Genomic DNA, 21,134 nt, shown 5'->3' on the forward strand with positions numbered 1-21,134 from the left:
TTACCTAGATTGCTCCAGTAAAAACCCAACTGGGTAAATGTATGTAAAAATAATGCAATATCTGAATAATGTATAATGTGATATATTGTAACAATTGTAAGTCACCCTGGATAAGGGTGTCTGCTAAGAAATAAATAATAGTAGCAGCCTGTTGGCAAAACTTTAGCACAGCACATTAAAAAATCTCTTTTGTTTTTTGAGGGAATCTTAATGGAAATATTTAACAAATAATTACATTTAACCATCCTCAGAGCTTAAAAATAATAAGAAGAGAAGACAAGTATAATCCTCCAGGTACATCTACTATAACCCTGCATGGCCACAATTAGTGAAGTAAAACTGGAGGTTTCAATGATTTCATTCTAAAATCTTCTAAAGTCGCTGTGAACACACTTTTTAATTCAATGTGCATTTAATTATTGGTACGTTCTAATGATGCATGGTATCCGAGATATTAGCGTAGCCCTCCTTAATTATCATACAATGATACCCACTGGCACAGGGCTTAGACGTTTGTTGTAAATCCATGTCAAAATAAAAAAAGGACAGGCTCAAGTGGATTTCCATCATACTATTTTTGTTGTAAACATAGCAATTGTGTCCTGAGCAGCATCAGTTAATAACATCCCCATGACATTTAAAACAACACAGCGGAAGGCATAATAGCAGGGTCAAAGTGGAATAAAGATGGCATAGAATCTGTAAAAAAGGTAAAATAATTTCACTCAGCATTGCCAAAATGAGATGCAGCACATGATTTCCTATAGGGATCTGCTTACACCACGCCTAACAGCTGTGTGTAACTGAAGCTTAGGAGGTCAAGTCCAAGGGCACACAGTAACTCAGTAGATCAGGTCAGGAATTCAAATCCAAGGTTGTTAGCAGCTGCATAGCCCCCCTCTTGAATGGTTATGATTTCCATTACATGAGAGTAGGTGTTAAAACTTCATGCTGATATTGGACTCAGCTCTCGCCAAGATAAGCACCAACTAAGACATAGCTTCTTTTACTGTAAACTAATGTAATCCATCTGTGTTTCCTTCCATCTGATGATGTAGATATCCTTCTGCCTGGTGTTGAAGTGTAATGGCTGAAGTGTAATGCTGGTTCCAGGGATCAACCTATTTTGCATCCCTGGCGCATCAGCACACACAACGGCTGCAATGCCGGCTCCAGGGATCAATCACAGTGCAGTCTCCCTAGAGCACAATGGCTCGACAGTGATTCTGGCATCCCAGAATCACCCCCCTCCGTCCCCCACTCAGCTAAGCCCAGCTTACTTACCTTACTTTACATCGATTTTGCTTTCTTTCTACTGTGTTTGAGGTCTCCAACCAGAATCTTTTCGTCTCAACCAGAGCCAGTTGCTGCTCCTCTCTGCTGCTTCAGATAAGTTCTTCACTATGCGTCGCAACTCTTGACCACTGAATCCGATGTCTCTGAGAAACCAGGTTGTGGAGTGTGCCACAAATCCTCGACAACCCACCTCCACTGTGTAAACATGGACTCTCCATCCTTGCTGTTCTGCTTCAGCAGCTAGTTGAGCATACCAAAGTTTATTCCTTTCATAAGTGTCATCCACAGCATCCTCCCATGGGACTGTTAACTCTTCCAGGTGAACAAGACGTGCTGATCCAGACCACAACACAATATCAGGTTGAAGGTTAGTGGTGGCAATCTCAGGTGGAAAAATAAGCCATTGTCCAACATCTGCCAGCATTTTCTCTATCAGCTTCCAGTTGTCCTAGACGAGTTTTGGTTTTAATACCTCTTCTTGGTGGTTGCTCCCCTGGACAGAGGGAGCTGGAATTGTTGGCAACCTGTTGGTTATGTTGCGCTTGTCTTCCAATGCAACTGGTCATGACGCCAAGTAAACCGTCCTTGGCTAAGACCCACCTTACATCCTGGCAAAATCTGTCTTAATGTAGCTGGCGATGAACACAAAGGACACCACGGGTCCTCTCCTATCCATAGATTAAGGTTCTGTGGTGATGGGAGATCATCATATGTTGACCTGATGAGGAAACTGATCCTGCTCTGTTCCACTGTCCATAGGTCTTGCCAGCCAATCTTTTCTTGTTCCACACTCCCATCTCATCCATTGTCCCTGCTTAGCCTGGGAAATGGCCTTTATGCACTTTATCCTCTCCTCCTGCTTTTGCACCTAGTTGACTACCAGCTTCCTCTGTCGAGCTGGGGCTTCCTTCTGCCATGTAGCAGGAGCTGAACTGAGACCAAGACCCCCTCTTCCATGCTGAACTTGCCCCATGATATCACCGATTCGAAGGGCAGCCTTTGCATCTTCCACAGCTTTCTTTGCTGCCCACTTTCTTCCAGTTTTCAACACAGGTACTGCCTCCCTCATATATTCATCGTATGACTATACCAATGTAATTTCCAATCGAACCTTGGCACACTTAAACTCTTCAGTTAGAGCTGAGACTGGCAGCTGCAGTATCCCTTTACCATACAGCCCCACTCTGCTGAGGCAGCATGTAACTCCTAACCATTTCCTGACATATGTACTGATTAACGCTTCCAGCTTCTCTACTGTTGTCAAGGAAACATACACAGTGAGTGGCCACAGAAGTCTTGGCAGTAGACCAAACTGAAAGTACCAGAGTTTAAGTTTGCCTGGTAAAGCGCTGCTGTCTGTGCTCTTCAACCCTTGCACTACTTGTTGTCTCACGTCACGAACTGTGTCCTTTAGGTCCCCATCATACCATCTCCTATAGACTTTTCACAGGCTTCTCAGACACTGTTGGTAGTGCCTCACTGTTAATGTAGAACCTCTTATCCACTACTTTACCTTTAATTATAGAGATGCACCTTGACTTAGTGGGCTTGAATTGCATTCGTGCCCATTCAATGTTATTGATTAGTTTGCCCAATAACCAATTAGTGCAGGCTACTGTTGTAATCATGATTGTCATGGCATCCATGTATGCTCTAATTGGTGGCAGTTGCATTCCAGAAGGCAAGCGTTTTCCTCCCACTACCCATTTTGACGCCCTAATTACTTCCATTGCCATGGTAAAAGCCAGCGGGGAAATGGTGCATCCTGCCATTATTCCAATTACTAGACATTGTCATGTAGTAGTGAATTCTTAAGCTGAAACACAAAATTGCAAATCTCCAAAGTAGGCTTTCACTAAATGTGTTATTGTCATCGGCACACTAAAAAAATCAAATGCTGCCTGAAGTAGTTCACCCGAAGTGGTACTGAACCGTATGCGTTAGCTAAATCCAGTTTATCTGTTTGGATTTGCTGCCAGATCACACTGATGTGCTCTAAGCATCCTGGAAAAGCTGAAATACCGGCTTTCTGTACTGAAGTGTCAATGAAGCAGTTCTTCAATAGGTGAGCAACAATGCTGAAGAAAATCTTGCCTTCCACGTTTAACAGGGAAATCGGGTGAAACTTAGGTGAGCAGTCCTCCATTTGGTTTTCTGATGGATTGATAGGTGGGATGTCTGAAGGAATCGACATAGGCTCCTGCCTTGTTGAATCTGTGTGCGTTTCCTCGAGATATCTCTCCAGTTCAGACTTAGTTGCTTTTAGTGTGCCATTTTTCTCCCTGGTGAATAACTTCTTTGCAAATTTCCCAACCAGAATCTTTTCATCTCAGTCACAGCCAGTTGCTGCTCCTCTCTGCTGCTTCAGATAAGTTCTTCACTATGTGTCGCAACTGTTGACCACTGAATCCGACGTCTCTGAGAAACTGGGTTTTGGTGTGCCACAAATCCTCGACAACCCACCTCCACATTGCCTCAACTGAATTTGGCCCAGTTTAAAACTAAATAAACCTAGCCACGGCAATGAAGAACAGACAAAAATGACAAATATCTACAGTAGCCTCTTATCTTTTAGGCTAACTTACAGCAGTTGACCTCGTCGCTCTTGTCGACACAGTCGTGGTCCCCGTCACACACCCAGTCTGAGGTGATGCACCTCCCGTCTCCACACCGGTGCTCCTCCTTTGGATCACACTCTGCAAAGGTTACACACAGACATTGGTGCTCATATATTAGTATTACAGATATAACATTTTGAAGCTTACATCATTGTGGGCCCTATTCACAAAAGGACTGCTTTTCTAAATAAGTTATTTGAAAACTGAGAATAAACTTCTAAACAAATGAAAAAACGTTTGTGAACTGCAAATTTGACCTTAAAGTTCTGCGAAATGGGCCAAATAATTCATTCCGTGTGAATCTCCATTCTTTCTCGGTTAGCTATGAACTGCTTTCATAAGGCCTGTCCTTAAACCTAGATTGAAGTGCTTAAAGACAGCATACTACATCTCTGTCATATCAGTTCAATAATATCAAGCAGATAATGTCCCTTCAACTAAAACTAGATATGGGGAATGTAAACAAGCCTGACTGGTAAAGTGTACAGAAGATTAAATTATGAAATAAGGCTTTAGACACAGCACTTATTACTAAAGTCAAACTGAATTGATGACACTGCAGCTTTAACTATAACGAATATCTACAGAGCAGACTCACCACAATTGCGCTCATCGCTAAGATCCCCACAGTCATCATAGCCATCGCATATAAAACTGTGGCTCAGGCACTTCCCAGTGCCACACTGATACTGGTCCTCAGTGCAGTCTGAAAAGAAGAATGACCATGTATGTTACTCTGTTACATCTTTTTTCAACCCAATTATCATACTTATCCTTAACATACATTTATACAGTACAACACTTCAAGTTGCTTGAGTGTAAAGAAGTATGCAATTGAACAGGGATTGATTCCAACAGTCTATTATGTGTAATCACAGGTTTACACACCTGTGATTACTTTGTGATTATCATGTTACTTTAAAAAATAAAATCTATTATTTATTTTTAAAACAAATTGACAACTTTTTTTGAAATGCGTGAGATAAGCAAGTATGTGTATTGAGGAAGGATATTTTTCTTTAACATTTGCTAACAAGACTAAAACAGTAAAAACCATTGTTAACCTTTATTATCTCTACCAGCATGACACTTACAAGTTAGGATTCGACTGTGACCCACATTGCTGTTTCAATGTCACACACTCTAACTGAATACATGTGATGACAGTCACAGCTGTAAAGGTCATTTCTCTACTGGCTCTGCCTTTCTGGAGACCATGCTGGGTTTGTGTTTCAAGCCTCTGTCAGTATTTACCTTTACTCGCCAGCGCCAGGGCTGATATATGCAGTCTGGCACAGCTTGTCTTAAACCAACATAACTTAAGAATGTTCCTATTATTAAAGGACAGGTTGTCCCTGCTGTTCACACAAAACTATTGCTATAGTATTTTCACTGAGAAAAGTCCATGCAAGCAGTGCAGTAAAGTAGAACTTATCCTCTTGACATATGGTGAAACTCTGGGGATATATGACCTCCAATATTCCCTGGACTCTCAGACCCAGTTGTCTGTAATACTGTGAAAAAACGACCTTAGTGGCATGTCAGTCGGATATATCGCAGTGAAAAACACTACAAAGTGAAAAGATCTGAGGGTACCTGAGGCCTTGCCAGACCACCTGATGTGAACTGACTTTTTCAGATGTTGTGTTAAACCCTTTTTAATCTTATGTCTGAAGGCCTTGGCCAGCTAAGCATGGGGAAAACGGTCTTACTAACCACATAATACCTCTGACTCACTGATACACTTAAAACAGGACTACACTCTAAAGGTACACAAATATGTTCTAAAGCCAGTTTGGCAATGTGCAAATATTTTTCTTGGCCTATAGAGAAGCAACATAGGAGGCACTAAGACGTAAATGCTACGCATGTCCCTGTTGGCCAGGCTACAATAGCTGACTTCTCAATGACCCCTGAAGAGTGTGAGTGTTCCCAGTCCTGGGGCTGGGTGTTTGAATGAAAAGGTTCCCAAGTGACATACTGCAGTGCGCCTCGTCGCTCCAGTCATCACAGTCATTGTAGCCGTTACACAGCAGCTTCTTGGGGATACAGATGCCTCTGGCACACGGGAAGCTCTCCTGTCCACCACACATAACTGGAAAAGGAGAAAAAGAGGATCAATTGATACATGGAATCATTGGGGATTTGCTGTTCACAACCAATTTAGATCAATAGACCAGTAGACCCCAATTCTTAAGATCCTTAAACGGGCATAGGGGACAGATTTTTTGGCACTAATGTTGGGTTAAAAACAAAATATTAATCTAAAAATATCTAGATGTGGTCTAACTGTAAATGTACTGTATATTAAATGATGTACAATACTTCTATTCATACTTAAAAAAAAGAAACGTTGGTTTCAGTGAGGCATTGTTTTGTAGACTGGGCACCAAACTTCACAGAACAAAATAATATGTATATACCTGAGAGGGTTTCCAATTTGACTAAATAATACAAATCAAGAGAATAAATGAAAATAGAAACTGTAGAAACAAGTTATGATTTTATTATTATTATTATTATTATTATTATTTATTTCTTAGCAGACGCCCTTATCCAGGGCGACTTACAATCGTAAGCAAAAACATTTCAAGCGTTATTAAGTGGTTAAGATCATTGTTAGACCATTTCTCTTTCACATTCCAACAATTAAGCACATCATCTTGCAAACATACTTTTCCACTCTCAGCTGGACAAAGAAAGTGGTCCAATGTGTGGTCACCCATAAAAAGAAAGAGCTGAGTTAACAAGAGGTGGAAACAATACTGGAATGCTGAGGTGCTTGGAGTGCTCTCCCCGTTTTATTGTAGTTCTCACAAAAGCAAGAAAACAACCTTAATATATGGGAGTCAGAGTCCCCTGTGGTGTCTCGTTGAAAACTAAGAAGTATAACTTGAGATAGAAAACACTGATTCACCATAAAATGTTGGCTTTCCAACTAAAAAGTGCCTTGTAATGAGTTGCCTCAATTGTATTTATCCAGTTTAGCTGTTTAAGAGTCTGTGTAAAGTATAAATAGACCTGTCAAGAAATTAAAGGGCTTTCCCTCTGTGAAACAAGGCCTACAGGCTTCATTTTTTTAAACTTACCATGGAAGGTCCACAAGTCAAACAAAAAATATATATCAGAGGACATTATCATTATCTACCTTGAAAATGAAGGCTGCAAGGACATCATGTTTAACTAGTTACTGTAGATAATCTTTGTTGTAAGTTATATGGCTGTGGTGAACAAGAGGTTTTATTGGGTGCTTCAATACATTCCGCAATGTCTGCTTATAAATAAATGCAGGTTTACTACACTTTCAAAGTTTTTTGGACATAAGCTTTAAATATGAGGCACTGAACTGCTGAATTGGTTAGGGTTAGGGTTAGGTTAGAACAAACGTAAGTGGTTTTAATAGATTAGGTTCTGACAAGTTATTAGATCATTTTCTATCATTTCACACTGCAGGTTCTTAGAAATAAATGTGTAGATTGCAAACTATGGTTTAAAAGGGAATTACTTAGAAAATCGGACTAACAGTGCGGCAGAGATTCCACAGTTAAGCAACAAAAGTGGCAGACACACTGACTGAGAAACAGCCGTAAAGAAGCTATTACTTCTGAATTTGGGCCATTTCATCGATAACTACCTGGAATGAACACCAGCTGGTAGTCGTTCAACCAGACAGTAGCATATTTGGGAAAATCACAAGTCACGCAACTGTTATTATCAGTGACACGTAAATTGGCTGCAAATAGGGAACAGGAAACCCAAAAGAGACTGGAACATTTAAATCACCAGGCTATTTTATTATTCAGTGTGGTCTCACAACTTCCAAGCTTTAGACACAACTTTCCACTCCTTAAGACACATTTTCTTGTACCGGTAGTTGACAAATATTAGCATAACAACATGTTTTATTCAATGGAAATGTAATGTAATTAAACTGTTGGTGGATACAATGCACTGTATGTTGTTATTAAGCAAGCCATGTATGTATCTGGATATTTCAGGTTCTGTACCACCTATTGTCCCTCAGGTTGATACAGTGTCTGATACTGCCCAAAGCCAAAGACAGTAGTCTTCCACTATATGCCTCAACTCCAGTCCATACAGTATTTGTATATTATTAAATCTTTGTTTTAAAATCTGTCTTGTAATTTGTTAAAAAACATGATGTGACTATACTTTGCACTATAGCCCCCGAAGCCCCCTTAATGAGGATCTAAATTCATAGAAACAGTGCATATACTTTAATTATTCCATAGCAACTGTATATATTCTCATACAAACCGCCCTGACCTAGACTGACGTGCTCACCTTTCACATCCTAAAGAAAAAGTATGCTGGAAGCAGGTTTCCTCAGCTTTCTGAAGATCAGCTTCAACAAACTGTAAACTAAAAAGATGCTATAAAGACCTAACCCGTCTTCTGTGAGAGTTCTGCGCTGCGATCAGGAAACCGAATGCTTATACATACACACTAAATTCATGTTTTGTTATTGTGGCAGATTGTCCCGCCCCTATATATATATTTATTATTATTTGTATTTTTGTCTGCGGCACAGATCAAAGCGCCGCATATTTGTTGTTGTTTTTATAATTTAAAAACCTTGTGAGGATGCGTGGCTGATCAGCTACTGATTATTTAACTAACTATCTGGGGTAATAATATAATTAACAGCTAGTTAACCCCTCAGCCAGAATATAAGAACCTGCAGCTGTCCGTGCTCAGGGGAGAGTGTACAGCGGAGAGTACGTGGAGCGGAGAGAGAGAGGAGAGAGAAACGAGAAACTACATTTAAAAACAACTGCTAAGTATCGTGCTGGTGCTAAAAACCAGCACGCTTATTTGTTTGATTATTTGTTTGGCCAACGTGCCCTTTGGTTTTGTTGTTTGTTTAAATCTTTTGTTTTGTTTTATTATTTAATAAATACGCTGAGCGCAGTAGCGTTCAGCTTCACCCGCCCATCCATTGTTTTGTTTCTGGTACTTCCTGGTCCGTGACGTCACCACACACGCCACTCAACAGCTGCTCGACCACAGTTATACATTATTTTATAATCCAAGCTACTTGCAGAAACTGCAGGAAACTATTCTAAAGTAATGTTTAAGAGTTAATCTGTTAACAAATGTATGTAATTACATACTAGGCTATTTGCTAAACAAAGAGGGTTTGTTACTCGTACAAAGATGAAAGAGACCTCAGTAGGATATTATTGAAAGCGCTAATGTTCTGGGGACTCAGCGGTTTTAAAATGTACAGAGATATTTCCAATTAAATGTTTCTTAGCCAGATTAAGGCAGACAAAAGACTCTCCTGCTGGCAGACCCATACTGAGAACCCACCTTAACTCTGCCCCTGGATGTTCCCATTTTGTGATGAAAAAGACTAATTGCTAACCCAATCTTAAAATAGATATACCTTTGACTCAAATCTTTTCTGTATTGCAGGACTTTAAATGGCACAAATGACCATCGCGTCCTTTTGTGGTGGGACAGGTTTTCATAAACAAAAATATTGTTGCTTTGACTGCAATATTTGAAAGGGTTACATAAATATCTAGGTTGAAAAAAATCACAATCATTATTTAAAAAATAGTTTAAGGTAACACTGTAAAAAACAGGTCGAAATGACAAGGCAATTGCAAAATCTAAGACTAGCCCTCTGGTTAATTCACAAGATAACCTTTTTTTCCTCTTTTTTTCCTCAGTTTGCTGTTTCCATTTTGAATATTAGTGATTGTTGTATCATTTTTTAATAGCAAAAGAGTGCAAGTTATAAGCTGTGTTGTTTTTGGATCCGTTTTGTGGGATAAAGTACTAAAACATGAATGTGTTAGAAATTAATGCTTATGAATAAATAAAAATAGTTGATTAAAATAATATTTTATTACAATTATTCATATTTCTTTGTTGAAAGCATGTGTATCTGAATAATCTTCCTCACCCTGCATTGTTGGTATTTTCACAGTACAGGGAAAACATATGTGATTCTTTTGTATGCAGAATGCCTTAGTGCAACTTTCCTTGAATGATCTCACAGGATGAATGTCTAAAGTACTGGGTCAGTTAATTCTTACAGTTAATGAGTTTAAACCCATCCACATGGCAATCACATGAATAATTACAAATAATTCAAAACATACACACTGATTCTCAAATGATGGAAGGTGTTATTTTAAATGTACATTATTAACGCAATCCATCTGGTCAACTGAGTTTTGTGCAGTGTCAAGGCTTGTGATTATCAAGTGGTTCAATGTGATTATCAAATCATTCCAAACAAAGACAATATGAAAATATTATTAAAAAAAATAAATAAATAAAAATAAAATAAATTATTCCATACTTCAATCATTTGAATTAGCACATTCCACCCCTAAGGGATAAGAAATGCTCAACCAAACAAAGATAAAAAGAAATATTGCACAATAGTACCTATTGTTCACTGTGCAGGGTGAGGGCTGTTTATGATGATGACAGACAATCCCATCTCTGGATTTAATTTGATTACCATTAAAAACAAACAAATGTTTTTCAGCTTACAGAAACCACTATGAGAGATTTGTTCCATTTCTGTTGTTTCTGATTTTGAGACAGATATGTCCACTAAGTATAATGTATTATGTATTATTATGAAGAATCGGAGTGGAAATTTTCCTTAGCTATTTTAGAGGGCGGAGTTGGATGATTTTCTTGTCACTCAAGAGCCTCTGCTTTCTGAGGGCCATCAGTTTAAACTGCCTTACATCCCATGGAGGGTGTGTGGCTGAGCTAATTTCTTACTAAATTTACGTTGCTTATTGTTTTTCTAAGAGTTATTCTGCGCTTCCACAAATTTCACACAGTCTTCTGTGGATAAAACTTCATATTTGCAGGCCACTGTTGTTATGGTATTGACTGTGTTTTGTTGTGTTCATAAACTGCATTTTAAAAATGGAGGTTACAACCTTATTATACACTGTCAATCTTATTAAACACAGGTCTGGCACTATCACCGTGTATATAAGACAGTAAAAAAAGTGACTCACGTGACTCCCCTCTCTCCGTCTGGGGTCTGAAGCAGGTTTGGCTGCCATTTCCTGCCATGGTGTCATTGCTGAACTGAGAGCACCTGAGGAACGCTGGCCAGGAAGCGTTCACCATGTGGAGAACTGGTTCACATCCTTCCTTTGCAGCCTCGCAGAATGACATGCAGGGAAGAATCACTCTCCTTTCAGAGAAGGAGGACAAGTCAGCCACTTTGCCAACACTTTAAAATGTGTAAATATATTTCTGTTTGTAAAAAATCATTCAAGAGCAAGTTATAAACTTCAGTAACAACAATACAAATTTGCTCTCTTAATTGCAAACATTTGTATGACAGAACTGGACCCCAGGACAGGCACTTTTCTAATGTTCTTAAATTCCAATGCACAGGATGACAGTAGAGGTTCAATAAAACAGCGTCTTAAGACCCATCACAAGAAAACACAATCTGATGTGAACTATGCACCCTGGTATCCTTTGATGAAAAGCTAAAATAAATTCAGAAATCACAGGCACAGCATAAATGTACAGGCTTTTGGGATGATTAAATACGGCTAGTATAAACAAATTAAAAATAAAACAAAAATGTACAGCATACCCATGACATGAGAACCAGACCAGAACTACTGTATGTGATTAAGATTTGAAATGTTTATTTGAATGCTTTTTGTTCCTCACTGCATAATGCTCTGTTCATATATTTAATGCAGGTTCTTACACAGACACAGTTTATAGAAAATACTTGCACAGATGGCTTACATTTTTAGAGTTTTAAATCTTCCCAATTTAAGTTTTTGTTCGGTTTACCTCTTTAAACTCATTTATCTGCCCTTAAGGAATGAGAAATGGTTTACATGGGAATATTTACAGGTAGGGGATAAGTTAGCCAGCTATCTGAAGTCATCAATATACCTCTGTAGTTGACATTGTCTATCTTCTGCATTCTAGGTTTTACTGCATGTTCTAGTAGTCATACAATCCACTGGGAATCAAACCCCAGTCTGCCAGCTGATTTATGAGGTGCTCTGACTATTCTGAGTCACTCGTGAACTGTTTCGCCCTTCAAAATGTTCTGCATGTAGCAGCCACTTAACCAGGTGATATATATACACCCTATATCCACAGCAGAGCCTGGATAGTCCATTGTGTTTCAAGTGGACCAGGAACAAGCTCAATAAGAGTTTATTTGACATGAATCTATGAGTTTCTTAAACATTTTGCAAATGTACAGCTTTATTAATGTGTTTGAGGTTCTATACTTATTTAGTTTCTTAATACTTTAGCTGAGTGCATTCTAATTTGAACTGATTTTACATTTGTGACTTGAAGTGACATTGATGGCTATAAATGTGTTTATTGTTTATGAAAGAACTTGGGTCATTTCATTTTATTTTATCAACATCTCAAGAACTTGAGGTTCTTTGTTTGTTCCTCTGAACAGCAGCCAACTCCTAGTGAAAAAAAAACATTATAATGTCGGCCAAAAAATGTCAGGTACCATAACAGTATAGCAGAGCTGTGACAAGAAAAGAAAACAAACATTCACATTCAGAATCAATGGCTGTAAACTCCTTTTTCAAGCAATGGGACTGCTATTTACAACTGCTTTTTCTGAATTACTACACTTAGCTTTTCATGTTTTCAGACTAGATTTAATGAAAAGAGTATATACCAAAGCAAAATATAACAAAATAAAAAAAGACTAAAATATCATATCATAAGAGCAGCTTCTAGGTTTAATCCATTGGTAGGATAATACCACTTATTTTGGCTAGTATTACCATAAAGGTATAATCCAACACACTCTGGTAACCCATTGCACCATATCAGCACCAGTGTATTAACATATGTATAATACTGTACTTGTTCCATATACATTACCTTTACTGCTACCATTATGTTATCCCAAAGGTACACTTTAAACTTTAAAGATAGAGAATACCAAAATACTTTAAATACCAGTTTTCTTTCAGGCTCTCTTAGGACCACTTTATTTTACTTCCTATTGTACAATGCAATGTTTCTAAGTGGGAATGCGAGATATTCATGTTATGTGTTGAAATCATTTATTCTCCCTGTCCATAGTCAAAGAGAGAGCCTAAATCTCCCTGACAGCATTTATTTTTTTGCAATTTGACATGTTTAGTGTTTGGTCGTGGGTGATTTGTTATTTAAGTCATGACCCTGCCTTAAGTTTTAATGAATCTAACTGCAAAAGTGATGAACCCATAACCCTGTCTGTAAACTAAAATGTCAGCAGAATCTAACGACATTAGCCAATATATATGTCATTGTATAATTGGCAGTAATAACTGGTTCCAAAGAAAAACATGTACGGTTTATTTTAGACTGTGTTCTGTTCCTGTGCCAGTTGGAATGTTTTATACAGTGGTCTTGAGTTTCAAGAAACATGTCATTTTCCACATTACCTTCATCATTTTTTTTTTTTGGAATCTCAATCTATCAGCTAAGGAAGGTTGAAAAAGTAATAACTTGAAATTTTCAGCAAAAAATATGCTCTGAAGATAGGCGATTACTTAAATTGAGCTACACTGTTTTTACATCTTGTTACACAGACTAACTGCAAGATTTAAACAAAACCACACTAGAAGTTTCCATACTGGCACTTAAAGAAGTAACGGCACACTTTGTTGGAGTCATTACCCAATCGAATGTATCTGAAAAAATGGCAATCCATTTGGCCTTCTTGATTTCAGACTAAAGTATTCTATTTGTTTCTCCTCCTGACCATTCAGAACATAACAGCTGGGTACAGTTACATCTTATTGAATCCTGTTTGAATTGTACTTCACCAGTCATTAAATAATGTTAACTGCACTTCTTGATTCTTTAGAGTGACTGTGTGCTGTGCTCTACCTTTGAATTTTAAGCATGTCTAATTGTAAACGTAATCTATCTAACTAATGTTAAAATACTCCCTCTGCAATAATGCCTGTACTTTCACCCCTGCTTGATCAAATTCAACTCAACAAAAACAAATATGACGGACGGGACATAAACTGGATTATGCAGAAGTCTCAAACCAGACGGAGACAGAGATATACGGTATGAACTTCAAAAACATATTCTTTTACTTTATTTATTTATTTACTTATGCTGTTTGAGCTATATTTAAACAAAATATACAAGTCAATATTCATTTACGTATGCTGTATCAGCTATATTTAAACAAAATATATAAAGTCATATTTGCTATCCAACCTTGCCTCACTTATTTTCTTGACTGATTCATATATTAAATATGTACTGCAGACTCAGCCACAGTGGAAAATGAAATGCCCCTCTGGAAGACTATTGTTACCTGCGGCTGCGGCGGCGGGCATTATAGCCCCCTGTCGGTACCAATAGTCTTCCCTTGGGTCAATAATTTTCTATAATAGCCCTCTCCAGTCCATATTTACTATATTCACACAAATATACAGCAAGTGTTGACATATCGAAAGCTGAATTATTTTTCCACTTTCATCGCAACTATCTCAATTTTTTTCTTCTTTCCAGGGTCTCTCTTGCATTTATTTAAATCCAATGACAGAACGGTTCTAGAATCGTTTGGTGAAATACACTGTTCCAAATTAGGAATTGCTAAACAAATGAAGTGTTTTATCAAAGTAATTTCATAAATTCAGTCATTTGATTTAGATGTATTCATACTTTCTTTTCCATTTGTTGTACCTGTTATATTAACAGAATATTATATTAATCTGTGGGGTACCTTAAACATAGAGCATTCATTTGAGAAATGCACTCAGACATTTATGCACACATATCTACTAATCTCGACTAACTTTGTGGTTCTAAAGACAGAATTGACTCTTGACTTAATAGAAAAGTATTGAGAAATGGGCAGTTATTTGTAATACATCACCATTAAAACCTATATTTGCACAAAAATAAAATCTAAATTTATAAAATGCCTAACGTGGGGCATACAAATACTGTACGTTACAGTGATCTCAGGGTTGCTTAAGCAACACTGAAATATAATCCTACTTGATTAAAAACAACAAAAAAAATGTTTTACTTGTTATAGTTCACTCCTCATTTTACCTCTTATCAATAGAAATAACAACTTTAATTAAACCCTGTTGTTGTTTAAATAAAACAAAAGCAAGAGGTAATGAAGCAGACAAATTCCATATTTTCTGTGTGCTGTTTTAACTACCCTAATGTCATGCATGGTTGACTTTGTGTAATTTTAAGCCCTCTTATCAACATCACTGGTAATCATTTAAAAGCAGGTATCCATTTAATCTATAATAGGAAAACCACTCTCGACTATATCAATATTTTATATACTTGTATTTTTTATCCATGCTTTTCCACCACTTCATTTTTTTAAAAAGATGTTAAAATACATAAATGCTTATAATAGTTGGTCAATTTAGTGGAACGCCCCGTAAGAAATGCCAGATATTTTTTAACAAAAGGATTAACACATACACAGAAAAACAAGTTAAAAACAGGTAAGAACTTGTGAATGGTTATGAATGTTTGTTTTTTTATAAAGACAGCGGTTCCTGAGGGGATGAAGACAGACAATAGTTTGAATGTTCAGATGTAGTTGAGTGTCTGCATAACACAGAATGGCTCAGGCTTTCGATTACCTCCATGCTGTCTTGATGCATGTGGTGATAAAACAAAAGATAAAGCACCACAAGAAAAAACAAAAGACGATGTTAAATCAGTAGATACGCATTCATTTGGAGGGAAAGGAGAAGAAACAGATTAACATCTTTATGTGAATGACAGAGGAAATGAGCTAGTAACTTTGAGTTTTGAATGTTTAAAAAAAACTATGCAGTAAAGCTATAAAAGCAGATGGCAGATGGAACTGTGCAAGTCTTAAAGTGTCCTTCTACCTAAGCAATAAGCCATAAGCAGAACTACCAATTTCAAACTGTCAGAAGAATAAGGCTTCTAAATTTCTGATTGCAATCTAGTCCTGCTATAGTCAACAGTTCTGACCTGCTGATAGAAGCACAATCTGGGTCTTTATCTTATAAAGCCAGGGTGTATTGTTTCTGGAGGTCTTCATGGGGAGAATAGCAGTGATCTATATTTAACAAGTGCTGTACATTTAAAACAAATCAAACAATAAAATCTTAATTTGGTTAGTTTAAGTGATTATAGTATGTGGTATCATTCTTAGCAAAGATCCTTTAAAAATAGAGGAGTCAGTCAGGTGGCGTACTAAAAAGTCAAGCTGCAGCCTTAAATACAAAAGGGATATTCAACAAGTTATCATTAAACCCTTGTTGTGTAATGCTGAACCTTCTTGGTTGGGTGTTCCTCTTTATCTGGATTCTAATGAACGTCAAGAGCCTCAAGGTCAGAGTGTTGGTTCAGATGTGTTTGTGACAGTAAATGTCAGGGGTTCTTATCGTTGGTGTTTCTGCCTTTCACATACCTTTTGTCGCCTTCATTCCAGCATTCTGGAAGAGCCAAGTTACAGCCAAACAGCATGATGTGGTGATAGCAGTTGAGGCGGTTCAGATAACTGAAGAACTTGAGGAAGATCTCAACTTCAATACCTTTGACTATGGAAAGTTGGGATGTGAGAGTGGTCTGGTTGTAGGGAAGTATTTGGCACTGATTCACACTGATATCCGTACAGGCACCTAAAAAGGTTAAGAAAATTGAGACTTGAAATAAGATTCATTAATTACTTTGTTTGCTTTATTTAAGTTTGAGGCTTTAAGTTAACAACGAGAGAACCCATCGATAGGATTTTGTTTATATTGTACATTTAAATAATTACAAATCACTGAATAGCCTTGAGGTTTCAAACTAAGAAAAAAGTAGGAAACCTTTATACAGTTATAAATCATATCAGAATACTATAGTGTCTTAATAGTTTCCTGTTGTAAGTACTGTGGTGTAATACAGCATTTTCATGTGGGATAAGGGACTCTTGAACTACACATTCTGGTCTCAGCCTTTGAGTACTTGCAGTTCAAAAATGTAAAAAAAAAGTTTACTAGTGTGATACAATAGTTGTCAAATAAACAATTAAAAAGGTCAATAAGCAACAAGCTAATGATATGAGAGGTGGAAAACATTACCAGTATTCTGTACAGCACAAAGATCAAAGACTTTTATTTGGTTTATTGTTTTCCTCCTAATATATAACCCTCTTACTGCTTAAGGTTAAGTTACCCATCATTATCCCACTCCTTGATTGCTTATATAAATGCATACAGTAATTACGTAAGATTTGGCATGATTTGACATCCAGAAAAATGTTTTATAATTAATATGGTTACTAGTCAACTCAATGAAACTCTCAGAGAACTCAGTATACAAATAATGGACTTTCAGGAGGGTTATTTGTTAATACAATAAACTGTAGAGACCTGTACAGAAATATTTACAGTTATTAAGACCCCTTGTGACTCAAAAAAGACATATGTTTCCACAGTATATTAGTAAACTCTTTTTTTCCCCCCCAAGCCCTAACTGCGTGATTTTCATAGGAGACACAACAAGAATGAGATGTTTTTAAACCTGATTTTGACCTTTGACGGTGAAATATGGGACACATTACAATGTTGTTGCTTCCTGCTTTTGGTACTTACTAAAAAACACAAAACCCAGTTCTTACAATATCTCAAATATCTCATCCCTTTTGAATACCTTTTCTGTTTGTTCACAATGCAAATTAGACTCACAGAGGGTAAATCTGGATAGCATTTAAACTGTCCTATCAACTCAATCTTGAAAGGGGACTAACTGAGTTTATTTTATTAGTAGTGACCCTTATGATGAAATGCTTCTCTTCTCAAGGTCTTCATGAAATCAAATTAGAAATAAGCTTTTTCATAGTCTCTTTTATCAACCAAGTTTAACCTTCTGTGAAGTGAAAAAAAATAGTCTAAATTATTAAAAACCTCCTGAACGTTCAGATTAACTTTGCTTTATTTACCTCACTAACTTGTAAAGGTTACACTCTCTGAGAAACTCAGAAAGTACGTTTTCATTGTAACGTTATATAACTGAAATATTCCTAACATAAACATACAAAAACATTCAAATGAAAAATCAGCAAAAACGTATATTTGACCAGGCACGTAAATTTATTATCTTAAGATTTAGCTTTACTATTTTAATAAAGTAGGCTGTGACTTTATTTCTGAATGGTATCATATTTTTGTTCCCTTAAGCATTTTCTGTGGGAGTAGTTAGACCTTTCTAGCGGGGTCTAAATGCATTGGATTTGAACAGCTTTACCCAAGATTCCCTATTGGTCTGATGCCTGCTTCTAATTGGTTACAGATCTTTTGCTATATATGTATACCCAGGTCAGGTTAAACATAAGTAGTTCAGGATCTGAGTGGAATGAAGCCAGCCTCATTATATTTGAACGGAGTGACTTTTTAAATGGCCCGTGTAAATCACTGTAATCTCAATTACTTTGGCATATTATCTAGCAATGCCTTAAAAACATTTTCAATAACAGCAGCAGCAAAGATAATAATGATCTTTACCACTTACATATTTAAATACAAAATACATATTTAGTCTGTTTATGATTAAATATTTTACCAAAAAATTGATATTCAGCTTTTCTTTACTGATGTTAAAAGAAACCCAGCTCAGTCTGGAATACTTTCATGAATAAATAACTTAAATTTTTTCAGCAATGGCAAAATTGAAAAAAAACGTCTTTAAAAATATATTAGCTGAAGCTTTGGGAATAGGGCACATTGTTTCAGAATCATTGTTTCGGTTTTAAGATAAGCAGTTGAAGTTAGCCGCTGATGCATATTTTACTGTATTATTGGGGATGGTAAAATTTTAGATTTTTAAAGTTTAAACGTTTTGTATGTGTTAAATGTTTGGAATCATTCCTAAATGTTTAACAATTGTCAGTTATATTCATGTCAAATAGTTACTGCACCCTAACACACACATATACATATACATTATATATATATATATATATATATATATATATATATATATATATATATATATATATCGTTCAGTTACTTACTGTAACCTTCCCTGAAAGAGAAGACGACCACCAAAATATTACGTATGGGATATGCCTGCCTATTGGTAGGTATTTTCTGAGCTCTCTATACCAGAGCTGCCGATAGCGCCCTTCCTGGGATGACGCCCTTGGTCCCGCCTACCGAGGGGTTAAAACCGTCATTCCATGGAAGCCATGTCTCTTTTTTATCTAAGCCATGAGGGAGACTGGTGTCGACCTCGCTGGTTGGTGGTCATCTTCTCTTTCAGGGAACCAGGGTTACGGTAAGTAGCCTAACAGTGCCTTTCAATTCGAAGACGACCACCAAAATATTGCATATGGGAAATGCATACCAGAGCCGTCACGAGGGAGAAGGAACGGCAGCATACGAGGGACGCATCAGAACCGCGTACCCCTAGGTTAGTGGTGCAAGCGTGCAACCTCAAGGACCCTCGTGCCTATTGAAGGCAAAGAAGGATCTACCACATTCAAGCGGTAGAACCTAGAAAATGTATGCTGCATAGCCCAACTTGCCGCCGTACATATAACGGACAGTGAGGCTCCTCTGAAAAGGGCCCAAGATGTAGTCAACCCTCTAGTAGAGTGCGCAGCTACTCTCCTCAGAAGAAAACAAAAAAAGGTGGATGGAAAGACTCCAGTTCCACAGACTGACTCATGTGGAAGGCTGTGATCACCTTGTGGAAGAAAGCAAGGTTTGTACGCAGTGACACCCTGCTGCCATTGTCCCAAATACGCATACAGGAGCTGTGCACAGACAGCACCTGTAGCTCACTGACCCGTTTTGTGGAGGTGAGAGCCAAGACGAAGGCTGTCTTCATAGACAGATGCTTCAACTCTACGGAGTGTATAGGCTCAAACGGGGCCTTCATGAGAGCCTCCAGTACAACATCAAGGTACCATTCGAGGAGAACGGCCCTCCTGGGAGGACGTAACCACCGAGCACCTTTAAGAAACCGGGTAGCCAAAAAATGTGCACCCAGAGATACTGAATCTACGGGGGCATGACATGCAAAGATAGCCGCTAAATACACCTTCAGTGTGGCAGGTGACCTACCAGCATCAAGCAGTTCTTACAGAAACTGCAAGATAACTGGCATGGGGCAAGAAATTAGGTCATGACTTCTAGTCAGTCACCAATTCTGAAAATACTTCCGCTTACAGGCGTACAGAGACCTAGTGGAGTCTGCCCTAGCGCTCTGCAGAGTACCCACAACCGAGTCTGATAGCCCTAGGGTTGTCCAGCGGTCCCGTTCAGGGGCCAGACCTATAATTGGAACCTGCCTAGTCCGTATGCAAGATAGTGCCTCTCGTCTGACTGAGGAGTTCCAGGCTGGCCTTATAAGAGCTGGCATAGGTTTGAGAACCAGGTTCTCATCGGCCACCAAGGGGCCACTAGGAGAACTGTCGCTTTCTCTAACTGGACCTTCTCCAAGAATGCCGGGAGCAACGGTACTGGCGGGAACGCGTAAGCTAGGGCATCGATGCCGAGTGCACTGCCTAAGCGGTGGAGGGAATACCACAGGGGGCAATGCGTCGTGTCCACTGAGGTGAAGAGATCGACTTGCGCCTTCCCAAACCATTCCCAAATGCGCTCCACCACCTGTGGGTGGAGTCAACACTCTGACGGATGTGCACCCTCCCTCAACAGGAGGTCCGCTGTACAGTTCGCCACTCCAGGTTCCGTTGTGCCCAATTCAGGAGCCAGAAGGTGATGCGATGCAACCCCGGGGACCAGAGGCCACCCTGGTGGTTGACATAAACCACCACTGACATGTTGTCCATTCAGACCAGCACGTGTCCTGGAGAGCCAGGAAAACAGCGTGCAGCTCCAGCACTTTATGTGCAGGGCTATCCAATGGCCCGACCAGGTACCGCGGACTCCTTTGCCTTCCCAGACTGCCCCCCAAACCAAGTTGGAGGCATCTGTCATCACCACTTGGTGAGTTAACACCACTCCCATCCTCATGCCCTCGCGCAGGTAAGAGGGCATCCTCCACCATCGCAGGGCACGTGTGATTAGCCGACGGTGTCTGTCGCGCTTGGGGTGTAAATGAAACGCATTGAGTCACGCTTGGAGTGGGCACATGCTTAATAAACCCAGCTTGATGGCTGATACAACTGCGGCCATCAGACCCAACAGTTTTTGGTACCGCACCAACCATAATCGCTGCTACCCTGTCGTCTGACAG

General features: G+C 38.5%; 1 protein-coding gene across 1 annotated transcript in view; it reads right to left on the reverse strand.

The window, feature by feature from the left end:
- The window catches only part of LOC117421188 (atrial natriuretic peptide-converting enzyme-like), a 53,021-nt gene that overhangs the window by 20,165 nt on the left and 11,722 nt on the right, over positions 1 to 21,134 (reverse strand). Inside the window, exons 4-8 of the mRNA XM_034035260.3 lie at positions 16,360 to 16,570; positions 10,934 to 11,115; positions 5,896 to 6,009; positions 4,513 to 4,620; positions 3,882 to 3,992 (exon numbers count right to left, since the gene is read on the reverse strand). Of these exons, the coding sequence (XP_033891151.2) occupies positions 3,882 to 3,992; positions 4,513 to 4,620; positions 5,896 to 6,009; positions 10,934 to 11,115; positions 16,360 to 16,570 (726 nt within the window). The remainder of the gene's footprint in view (positions 1 to 3,881; positions 3,993 to 4,512; positions 4,621 to 5,895; positions 6,010 to 10,933; positions 11,116 to 16,359; positions 16,571 to 21,134) is intronic.

Source organism: Acipenser ruthenus, chromosome 1, assembly GCF_902713425.1.
Source record: "Acipenser ruthenus chromosome 1, fAciRut3.2 maternal haplotype, whole genome shotgun sequence".
In the NCBI taxonomy this organism is placed as follows: Eukaryota; Metazoa; Chordata; class Actinopteri; order Acipenseriformes; family Acipenseridae; genus Acipenser; species Acipenser ruthenus.